This window comes from Macrotis lagotis, chromosome 4, assembly GCF_037893015.1.
Source record: "Macrotis lagotis isolate mMagLag1 chromosome 4, bilby.v1.9.chrom.fasta, whole genome shotgun sequence".
NCBI lineage: Eukaryota > Metazoa > Chordata > Mammalia > Peramelemorphia > Peramelidae > Macrotis > Macrotis lagotis.
Genome location: NC_133661.1, coordinates 99397803 through 99410031, shown reverse-complemented (window position 1 = coordinate 99410031; position 12229 = coordinate 99397803). Strand labels below are relative to the sequence as shown.

At 36.7% G+C, this 12229-nt stretch overlaps 1 protein-coding gene across 28 annotated transcripts in view; it reads right to left on the bottom strand.

Annotated features, from left to right (window-relative positions):
- Nucleotides 1–12229, bottom strand: part of ABLIM1 (actin binding LIM protein 1) — a 420518-nt gene that overhangs the window by 105056 nt on the left and 303233 nt on the right. For all 28 annotated transcript variants that reach the window (XM_074233606.1, XM_074233602.1, XM_074233619.1 and 25 more), the window contains 2 exons: nt 8133–8259; nt 5624–5717 (listed from right to left, as the gene is read on the bottom strand). In XM_074233606.1, the coding sequence (XP_074089707.1) occupies nt 5624–5717; nt 8133–8259 (221 nt within the window). The remainder of the gene's footprint in view (nt 1–5623; nt 5718–8132; nt 8260–12229) is intronic.

Sequence of the window (12229 nt, the reverse complement as noted above, 5' to 3'; positions counted from 1 at the left end):
TTCAACTTAAAATTTGATTGCCTGGGGGATGGAGGGGGAAGGAAGTAAGATTGGGAGAATTGTAAAACTCAAAAACTCAAATAAAATCTTTAAAAAAATTTGATTGCCTCCTATGTGCAAGGAATTGTCCTTGGCAATAATAAAAATATAAATGAAAATAAATAAATAAATAAACAAACAAACAAACAAACAAATAAATAAATGCAATTAAAAAAAATAAAAATGAAAGTCACTTTCCTCCTGGAAATTACATTCTACTAGAAGGATATAACAGCTGGACAGATATGTCTCAACTACAGAATGGGGAAAAATAACAGCCTCTTCCTCTCAGGGCTCACCCTTGTGAGATCATATTTATAAAGTGCTTACCTCACAATAGAGGCTTAAAGATGTGTCTGTTTCCTTCCTTAAAAACACAAGGTAATTTTACAATGAAATGAATGATAACTTCCCTTTCTATAATACTTTATCACACAACAAAGATTAATAATGATAACAACAACTATATAAACATTTATTGAATGTTTTAAAGTTTGCTATGTGCATTACATATAAAGCACATTTGATCTCATAATACCCTTGAGAGGAAGGCATCATTGTTATACCTGTTTTATAGATGAGTAAACTGAAAGACGTGAAGTGACTCGTTCAGACTTGCCACAGAGCTAATGACTAAATCAGAATTTGAACTCAGGTCTTCAAGAGCAGTGTTCCAAATACTACACCATCTCTCTGACTCGTTTATGGAAATTCATAATGCCTCTCTATTGAAGTATGTTACTTATTTTTTTAGTTTTTGCAAGGCAAATGGGGTTAAGTGGCTTCCTGAAGGTCACACAGCTAGGTAATTATTAAGTGTCTGAGGCCGGATTTGAACTCAGGTACTCCTGACTCCAGGGCCAGTGCTCTATTCACTGTGCCACCTAGCAACCCCAAGGTATGTTACTTTTGATTCAATTATTCAATCCCTCAGAAAAAAAAACAGAGAACTCCCAGAGTCTGCTCTAAGTCTTGGGGCATATCATGTAGAATGTGTTATCTTCTCATTAGAAAATCTCTCGCACTCAGATAATACCATCTTCCACATTTTACAGATGAGGCAACAGGATGAAAAGATGATGATGTTTGTCCTTTGTGAAGACCATGACATCAGGAGGTGATGCCATGACATATATGTGAATTAGATTTGAGTGAGGGGGTGCTATGCTAGGTCACCAGTCTCACTGTCTCCTCTAGAGCCATCTGGGTCCAAGGGGAAGATATGAATCAGGATGACTGGAGATAGCTTTGCATATGAGACAATCAGGGTTAAGTGACTTGCCCAAGGTCACACAGTTAGTGTCTGAGGCTGAATTTGAACTCAGAGTCTCCTGACTTCAGGACTGATGTTCTATTCACTGTGCCATCTAGATTATGACTAGGAAATATCTGAACCATGTCTTCTGATTCTGACTTCACTGCTGCTTCCTCTAGGCTGTGAGACTGCAAACAAATGAGACCCCATCAGTCATAGATACATTTTACAATCACTGAGCTTCCTTCCAACCTCCTCTAGTACAATACACCCACCTCCTGCTGATTTATTTTTATTTTCATACAAATGAGGAAGGAAACTGAGGCCCAAAGGGATTAACTGCAGTTACCTAGTAGTGGAGATGGGGTGCTTGAGTTCAAAGTTTTCTTTCCACTAGAACACCTAATTCTTAGCTTCTTACATGAGAAAGACAATTTGTGATCTGCTCCAGGCCCTCTGGCATAAGGATATCTTAAATTTGAGTTAATTAGTGCTAAATGTAGAACACTTCTGGCTCTGTGAGAACTCAAAGGCACCAGCTTTATGATAAAACACTAGAAAATGGTGTTTGTCCAGTGTTTATCACTTCTGCAAAGCAGCTGTTTTCTTCCATTTCCCTTGGAGCTGCTATTGCTGCCCCCTGCTGAACTATCAAATGGACATGTCCTTCGATCCAGAAAGTCATTCCAATAATCGCATTTCACTAGGGTAGGTAGGAGAAAAGAGGAAAGGGCTAGGCAAGGTGGGAGGGGTGTGGGAGGGAGGGGGTGGATATTGAGAGCATGAGCTGTACTTTTATAGTGGTAACATGGCCAAACTGGCTCCCAAGCTGGCTGCACTGCATCATTGTTTGACAAGCATTGAAGGGTGAATTCGCCAAGATCCCACACCCATCTGAGGAGGGCAAATTGCCAGCAGGGTGGATTCTGCATCTCAGGGCTGAATGTTGTGTGAAAGTAGCACCCACTAGAATGGTATCAGAAAGAAAAATTGTGGGCTTTCACTCTGTTCAAGCTGTTTTCACTAAAAATCCAATTCTAAGGATTTGATAAAATACTCCAAGTATATAAGGATCCCTGGGGTTATTTGACTTCCTAGGAGAAAATTTTCAGATGTAATTTTCTTCAAAATGATATGTGTACGGAAGTAGTTTTATAGTCAACATTCCTTCATGCAGCTGTTACAGTAAATATTCCAAACTGAAAGTAAACCAAAAACCTGTTTGGGGAACTGATTACAAACTTTAATGGTACCAGCCCAAAGCAAACTTATTTCCCCCAAGGAAAATTATACATTTTTTTACCTTTTGCTAAATTCTCTTTCAGATTTGTGGGATATATTCTGTTTCTCCCTTTCTGTACCTCATAGAGTCATATCTGGGATACTATCCAGATACTACTAGTATCCGGGATACTATGTTCTGTTTTGCTCTGTGTGTGTGTGTGTGTGTGTGTGTGTGTGTGTTGTGTGTGTGTTCTTTTCTAAAAAACTGATTTCTCAGTTCATCTTTGTTTTGTCCAATTTTATTTCTACCACACACAGAACAGAACAAACTTTTAGTGTCTCATAAAAGCAGTGGTATTTTGGATGTTATTTGTGGTTATTCCCGTTTAGAGGAAGAAGATTTCTTATAATTACCAATAAAGTCTAGAATCATTACCGGCAAAAGAATTTATTGAAAACCCCAAGTTTCATATGTAGTTCTGTGCTAAAAATATGCAAAGTAGGGGGCAGCTAGTTGGCACAGTGGATAAAGCACTGGCCCTGGAGTCACGAGGACCTGAGTTCAAATCGGGCCTCAGACTCTTAATAATTACCTAGCTGTGTGGCCTTGGGGAAGTCACTTAACCCCATTGCATTGCAAAAACTAAAAAAAAAATTCTGCAAAGCAGGATACAGGGTAGGGAGTGACAATCTTGCCAAATGAATAGGAGACTGAACGGCAATATTGCTCCAATGTGTGGGGCTATCCCTCAGTGTAATCAATTGATTTTAATCTCACTGACTACAATGCTGACCTTGACCCAGTTGAATGGACTGGACTTGTTCAGCCTGGTGAAGAAGTCTCAGGATGAACATGAAAAATGTCTTAATTATGTAAAGGTCTATTATCTAAAAGAGAGATGAGATTTATTCCATTAGTCCTCAAGGGGAAGAACCCAGCAAGGAGTGGGAAGGTGTATAGAGGGATCCTTTCAGTATATGGATTGTACTATAATGGCCAATGAGATCCCTTACAACTTCCAAATTCTATGATTTGAAGACACCTGTGGAGTTCTTTGAAAGAACGATGATCCAAGAACTGCTGGAAAATTAAAAATCAAGACTAACCTTCTGCTAGAGAATCTCTTCAAGGGGAAGCTGGAAAACATTCTGATTGATCTTTGAGCCTCTGTTCCTTCATCAGTGAAATGAAAATATAAAACTTATTCTTGTCCATTTAATAGGAATATGGTGAAGATCCTTAGGATAGTACTTATAACATTTTGTAAACTATTATTAAAATCATATAAATATCAGCTCTTATGTTGAGATCATAAATTTAGAACTGGAAGGTACATAAGAGGTAGTTTCTATTAGTTATTTAATAAAATAGTAATTAATTAAAATATAGCAATAAAGAGAAATTAAAAGCAAATGTTCATAAAACTAATAATGATGATATCTCAGAGAACCCTTCTGAACTGATTTTCTCTGTCCTTTGAATTTTGAGAATTAACTTTGACTGGATTCAGATTGTTCTAGGTGACAGACAAATTAAGTCAAGGAGTCTTTCTTGTTGCTGGGCCAACCTTGGTTCTAGCTGTTGGACTTCCTTGTCTACCTCTGTCTTGATGAACCATCTATAGTATCCACCCAGAAAGGTAGGAAGTGTGTATGTTCCAAGAAGGATAATCTTTACTTTTCATGAGGGCAAAGCAACACCCACCACCAGACAGAGTTCTGCAGTGGGTCACTCCTATACAAAGACCATATTCTGACTTATGCTAAAATGATTTCTGTCCACATCTTATCCATATACTGGACTGGAAGTTCCTTTAGGGCAGGGGCTGCTTATTTTTAATCCTTCAGTATTTATCGGGGTCAGAGGCCTCATCATAAATGTAAAGAACAAAGTTGTCACTGACCGAAGACAGACTATCAGATATAGTAATGGAGAAAGTGAGATCCAAAGCTGTCTTGCCTGGAGCAGCCACACCTAAGCCGACAGAATATACTGAGAGAGTTTATCATTACACAGGATGTGGGTTTCTCAGGGTGGAGAAATCTACTTCTTCATGTTTCACTCATCCTTTCTTTCCTCAGATCAAATGATATAAAATATACAGTGTTTTTTCAAATCTTGAAGCACTAAATAAATGCTGGATGTAATGTTTTTATTAGTTGTATGTCCAAGACTATTAAATGGTATTTCTGTATGTATGTACAGGTACCCTGCACGAACACACACACACATACACACATTCCTCTTACCCCAGACATAACACAAATTGTTTCTTCTACTCTAGCTGTAAACATAAAATTCTTCTGTTTTTTCCTGCCCTTGGTCTCATAGACCCTCAGCTCTTTCTCTTATACTCTAACTGTAAACTAAAATCTTTGCAACACATCTGAAAAGTCTAGCTTCCAATAAAACAAACAAAGCAACTTTGTATAATGCCTAGAAGAGAAATATGGCAGCTCCAATCTTGTAGGGGAAGGGGGAGGAAATGAACACTTATGTGCCAAACACTAAGTGAAATATCTTCCACATGTTACCTGTCTTGATATAAGGACTCTGAAGTTGATGCTATTATGATCCTCATTTTGCAAAAATAATAACAATGACAGGTAACATTTATATAACATTTATATAGAGTTAGGTTCTATGCTAAATATGTCATAATTATTCTCTCCTTTGATCCACACAACTTTGGGAGATGGTATAACCATATAATGTAAAATGATCTTCATTTCATTCTTGAGGAAGCCGAGGCAGTCATAGGTTAAGTAACGTCAGGTTCCACAGCTGATATGAAACTGGATTTGAACTTCTCTTCCTAACTCCATGTCCAAGGCTAATTCCCTGGATCTCTTAGCTGCCTATAAGAAAGACCTTTTCTCCATAGAAAGAGCCTATTTCTCATACAGTACAAATTGATGTCGATTATCTTAAGTGGTTAAAAGTAATTTTTCTTTGAATTCTGCCATAAAGTTGTGAGTATATAAGAGTGATGATTTTTGCTATTTCTGATGGTATTGGAAAGCCCCTACAACTAAAACTTGTGACTCTTTTTTTTGGTATGAAAACAAACATGTTGGTTATAAAAAAAGAAATCTGTCACTTACCTCTAAAACTTTCCCCGTGATGAATTGTTGACAAGCTTCACATTTGACACCAAAGAGCCCCTGATAGTCCTTTTCACAGTAAGGAGCTCCATCCCTGTAGAAGAAAACCCAAGCAGTGTGAATCTACTTCCTATTTCCTTTAAAAGCTGCATTGTAGATTGTGTCAAGATAGCCCTGTAGGAATCTAGAGTTTGTAGCAAGCAGAAAAGGAAACCACCCCCCACCGTCACTTCTACAAAATAATATTAAGAATAGTTTTTGTTCCTTGAGAACACATAGTGATACCAGAGTTACATATCCAAGACACCCTGAGGAACCAGAGAGAACCAGGTTCTCTTCCACAAAGAGAATAACCAAGCAGCTTAAGGACAACAATGTTTACACCTAAGGTTTAACTAACAAGCCTTGCTGCCTGTCATCAGTGGAAGTTTGTGTTCATAATGTATGCACATATAAATTTACTGCAAATGCAAAGTCAAAAAGGGTCCCTTGTTGCTCTTTCTCATAACAACTTTTCTGGGCAGGAAGCATGTGATTGCTGGATCTATTGTCTTCCTTTGATGTGGTAGCAGCTTCTACAGTCCCCCTCAATAAATTCAAAATCTGAGAACCAGAGTCAAGAACTATGAAAAAGACCCAGGGCTTATATTCCTCCCTCTTTCATTCTTGGGTCTACTCCATTTTCCTTTTTACCTGGTATCTCCTTGACCTTCTGAGGTTTTGTGTAAGTAATTTAAAGGCAGGGGTCGTGTATCATTTTGTATTCTTTTCCCACCTCTCATCTAGGAGAGTGCTTAAATAGATTAGATGCTTAATAAATATTAGTGGAATAAATGAATGAGTGAATGGTGATCTGTGGAAGCCCAGGGCTCTCCACTATAGAACCTCCAATTGACCATGATCTCCTTGTCAGACCCTTAGACCTTTCCTTTCCATAATGCCCATAATAGGCCCTTAATTTATTGAACTAAATGTTTTAAAATCTTTTCTATGTCCCTAATCCCATCCCAATAAAAGCATTTCTTCCATAAGCCTTCTTCTAGACCCTACTTTTCATTAATCAATATTTTACATTAAAATACCAACAAATTATATGCAGAGATTCTTATTTTCACATAGAATTTCTCTTTTGTGGTTCTATTTTGTATAAAGAAAAGTCCATTTCTTTGTTAAGAATAAAATAATCTTAGTAAATATGAAGCAAGAATGTTCAAATAGAGTGGGGTGTAACCCTAGATGAGTTGCTTAAACTCTCAATGTTCCTGGCAACTCTCTAATCCTACAAGTTTCAGGAAAAGTGCTGACTTTCCCATATCAATGAAATCATAGGTCCAGTTTCTATTCCTTCAGTTGACTTTATTGGGGAGAACCACCTTGATGAGATAAGTCTTGCTAAAATGTTAATGACTGATTAAGCCTTACTGTGCTACTCTTCTCCTCCCAAATGATTTGTGTTTCAACAGAGGCTTTTAGAGAGTCAAGACAAATTCTGGCTCTTCCACTATTTAGAACAGTAGAGCAGATGTTTCTGGGAAGGGAGATGTTTTCTAAGCATTTCTCAAATCTCACCATAAGGGCAAGCACTTTCTATATCTATCTATCTATCTATCTATCTATCTATCTATCTATCTATCTATCTATCTATCTCTATCTCTATCTCTATCTCTATATCTATATGACTAGACCTGCTCAGATGCATTCCCAAGACCTGTAATGGGGAAAAATTATGGTATAGTACAAAAAGTATGGACTTGAGATCAGTATCCAAGGGTTCTAACTCCGCCTCTGCCGATCGTTCTCTCTGTATTTGTGAGAAAATTGTTCACCTGTAAAAGTCATAATTTCCAGATACGAAAATATGTAAAATGTAACAATAGTCTCACTGTCACCTCTACTAGGATGCTTAAAGGAAAACATCTTTTATGACTATGTATCTTCTATCTATCGATCTATCTATCTATATATCTGTATTTGTGTGTGTGTGCACATCATATAATTTCATCATGTCATTTGTTGTTTCCCTCATTGAGAGCAGGGACCAATTTCTGCCTTTCTGTGTAGACTGCCCTGCTTAGAACAGGGCCTAGAATATTGTAGGGACTCATTAAATGATTTGAACCATGAGCTCAAGATTCTAAACAAGAATGGACTTCCTCATCTAATTCAGTTTTGAGACAGCATTATAAAATGTTTGCTATCAACTTGGGAAATTTGAGAAAGTTGGGACATAAGCATGGGTTCACAGAATCATCAGTTTAGAACTGGAAGGAACCCCAGAAGCCATTCAAAACATCCTCATTTTCCAGATGAGGAAACTGATGTACAGATATGAACTCAAATTATCTTGATTACAAGTCAGGATCCTATATGATATCATGCTGCCTCAATGAGCCTAAGTATACTTCTTGTTGGATTTATATTATTAAATGCCCATCGTCCAATCACTGAGAGTGTCTGGTTTTGCAACTTACTGTTAATTCTGAATTCCATATAGTAAGAGATTTCTTACTTGCTGATGTATTCCCCGGTGAGAACTTTTCCACAGGATTTGCATTTAAAACACCCCAGGTGCCATTGCTTATCCAGAGCCAGCAGAGCCTGCCCATTCTTTATGTCTCTGCCACAGCCAGCACAATCTGGAAAACAGTAATAAACAAAGAACTGCATGTTTACTGTATAAAACCCAAATCTGAAAGGAAGGCAATGAATGAATACTTTGAGGAATGTTTAAAACTATTATTTTAAATGGAACTCCATGTAGAGAAAGGTCTTTGAGGGAAGAGAAACTTTAGAGACTATATAATTAAAGAATGACTAATAATTAGAGAAATGCAAACTAAATGAAAATGAAAACAACTGAGATACTCCTCTATTTGGCAAAGATGACAAAAATGGAAAAATGTCATTTGTTGGTGGGACTGTGGGAAGGCAGGTATGCTAAAACACTGCTGAAGGAGCTGTAGATTGGAATAGCAATTTGGAAAGAAGTTTGGAACTAGACCTCCAAAATGAGTAAATTCTGCACAATCACAAAACATTGATGCAATGGCTAAACCTAAACTTCAAAGAAATCAAATAGAGACAGGTCATATATGTACAACAATATTTATAACAGTTTTTTCTTACTGCAGTGAAGAATTGGAGTCTAAGAGGGTGTACCTCAATTAGGAAATTGCTGAACAAATAAAGTCTAAAAATATAACAGAATATTACTGTACCATAAGAAATGATGAAAGTGATAGTTTTAAGGAAAAAATTAAGATTTATATGAACTGCTGCAGAGTGAAATGAGTAAAACCAGAGCAAAACAACATAGTAAAAACTATTGAAAAGAAAAACATCTTTGAAAAACTTAAAAATTCTTATCAAAGAAATGACAATTCATGATTCCAGAACTTATTAACACATTATTCCCAAATTCTGACAAAGAACAAATGGACTCAAGATAAATAATGAAACATATATTTTTTGGACATAAGTGTATATATTTGTGTTGTTGGATTTTATATATATATATACTTATCATATATATATGATATATATATCATATATATACTTATATATATATATATATATATATATATATACTTATCATAAATTTTGCGCTTTTCTCTTTTTAAAGGATCCTGGATATTAGTGGGTCAAAAAACATAAAAGAAAGAAATGAATAGCATTGAAGCCATAAAAATATAAATACACAGACTAAAACAGGAGTTTCAGAAGAAAACTCAGATAAGCAGGACAGCTCTAAAAATAATGATGAATTTATTACATGCTTTTTATAGCAAGATTTATATAATAAAAATTCATGGTTTCATGGATACTACTCTTGCTATTCCACAGACATTTTCTTCTTTTTTTCTTGCTGTATATGTTAAGGAAAATAATTTAAAGGCAAGAATATTCATGTTGCAATTCACTTCACTCTGAGAAATCTCCTCTGACCTTCCCAGTTTCCTGAGCTAGTAAATTTTCCACTCCAGAGTCAAATAGTTAGTTTACACACACTTGGAGTGTAACTCGAATAGTTTATCCTAGTGTAGAGATAATCATGGTTCTTGGATACTATGCCAGAAGACTGTAAACCCTAAAAGATTCTAATATGCTGGAAAAACTTTCATCTATAGGCTTCAGGATAGCCTAAGAATCTGCCCAAGGATCTCCTGAGTCTGGAGAGGTCCACACCAGAATATTGGCCTTAAGGTAATGAATTTTTAGCTATAGTTACTTAGGAAATAATCTTTTAAGGCATAGAAGAGTTATAACTTGCTTTGGTAGAAAATCTCTCTCCCACTGAAACTTTGAATCTCTGGGGTTTTGAAAGCAATATGATAGAATGTAGGAGTTCTTAACCTTTTGGGGATCATGGACTCTTGTTAGTCTGGTGACATGTATGGAATGGGCCCTTTTTAGAATAGTATTTTTAAGTACACAAAATTAAATAACATAGGATTACAAAGAAAATCAATTAAATTGACATCTAGTTATCAAAATATATATATTTTTAAAAAGTTCTCAGTTCTTACTGTTCTTCTGGTATAGTGAAAAGATCCCTGGATGTATAGTGAACAATAACTAGCTGTCTGCTCTTGAACACATTATAAACTCTCTGAACTTCAACTATGGCATTTTAAAACCAGTGGTAATGATACTCGTTCTATTTACTTTATAGGGTTGTTGCAAGGACCTCATGAATACGAATGCTCCGACCTACCTACTTCATCTTATTTCACACTGATTTGTCTTCGACCTTTTAACTTCCTGACTCAATACCTGTTTCCTGAGTTAACTCCCTCCTTTCTTCTGCTCTGATGTTTCTCCAGCCCATATTCCAAACCTTCCACTGGCTCTTTCCATATCACCCTGTGTCTGTTTTCACCCTCTTCCTTCAAGATCTAGTTCAGCTACTATTTCTGTCACAGTCTTCCATGATTCCCTCATTGTTCCATTTTGTATCGATCTTATGCACTTACAATGCCCAAACCAGAACAATTACTGACATACATTTCATCCTCCAAGAATAAAAACTGTTCAGCTCCTTGAGGAGAGGAGTTAGTCAACTTTCTATTTTTGTATTTATACTCCTCCCTTTATTATACTATAGTTTCTTGGTAAAACAGTGAAAGATGTAACAGAGGTGATAAGCTTTTATATAGCACCTTCTTTGGAGCTCATTTGATCCTGATAAGCAGGTGCTTTTATTATTTCCATTTTACAAATGAAGAAACTGAGGCAAACTGACTTCTCAGGGTCATACAATTAGTAAGTGTCCAAGTCTGATTTGAACTCAGATCCTTCTAACTTCAGGTCCTGTGCTTTATTCACTCTACCACCTAACTGCCTATGAGCAATATATTGGATGCATCTATAACCCACAAACAACTATCTAATGGATACTTGGTGCAATGACTCTCATATTTATAGTGGTTTATGGTCTGCAAATTGCTTTCTTCATAATCACCCTCTGAAGCAGCCAGTATAAGGATTCTTAATTTTATTGAAGATGAGATGAGGCTCTGAAAAGTCAGGTAAAGTGGAGTAAAAAAGTCTTTATTAAGCACCTACTATGGGAAGTAGTAATAACAGCACTCATCCTTTGTGCCCAGAGAATAAAAATAGCATCATGATGTTGGATGTCATTAGATTTGCTTGCTAGCTTGGGGAGGTGGGAGGGAGGGAAGGGAAGAAAATCTGGAACTCAAACTCTTACAAAAATGAATGTTGAAAACTTTCTTTACTATTAGAAAAAAAGAAAATGCTTGGAGTGAGGTGATGTCGTATATGGTGTATTGGATCATAAAGTATATAGAAGGAGGAAAAGTGTAAAAAGTCTGGAAAGGTAGGAAGGGGCTAGGTTATGAAGGACTTTAAAAGCCAAGAGAGGATTTTATATTTGATCTTAAAAGATGATAGAGTTTCGGGGGCAGTTAGGTGGCGCAGTGGATAGGGCATAGGCCCTGGAGTCAGGCAGACCTGAGTTCAAATGTGGCCTCAGACACAATAATTACCTAGCTGTGTGACCTTGGGCAAGTCACTTAACCCTATTACCTTGCCACCCCCCCCCCAAAAGATGATAGAATTTATTGAGTCAGGGTGTATATGTGACATGGTCAAACACAAACTTCAGGAAGATCACTCTGACAGCTCATGGAGGAAGGATGGGATTGAGAAGAGGCTTGGGAGGAGACTAAGCAGCAGGTTCCTGTAATAGTCCAAGTGTGAGATGATGATGAGGTTCATTACTTTGTCCTTTACTCCATAGGTATTAAGTGTCTGAGATAGGATTCAAACCTAGGTTAAAGTTTAGCTCTTAGAAAAAAAATCATAAAGTCCCAATAAGTAGTTATGAAAAATCACTGGAATTAATGATGGTCAAGGGTCATTATATAATTATCTCTTTTTTTTCCTGTAAATAATCAAATAGATCTTATTGAGATAGGAATTTCCTCTAATGTTTCAGATTTCAACACATCCATACCTGACTCTTGCCCATATCATCCCACAAAGTCTACACAGAGAGGTCCATCCAAAATGCTGGTCTTCCTCAAAATGTCGTGACATTGTGAGGATACCACTGGAATATGCAAGCTGGTCATCTTTTATCTC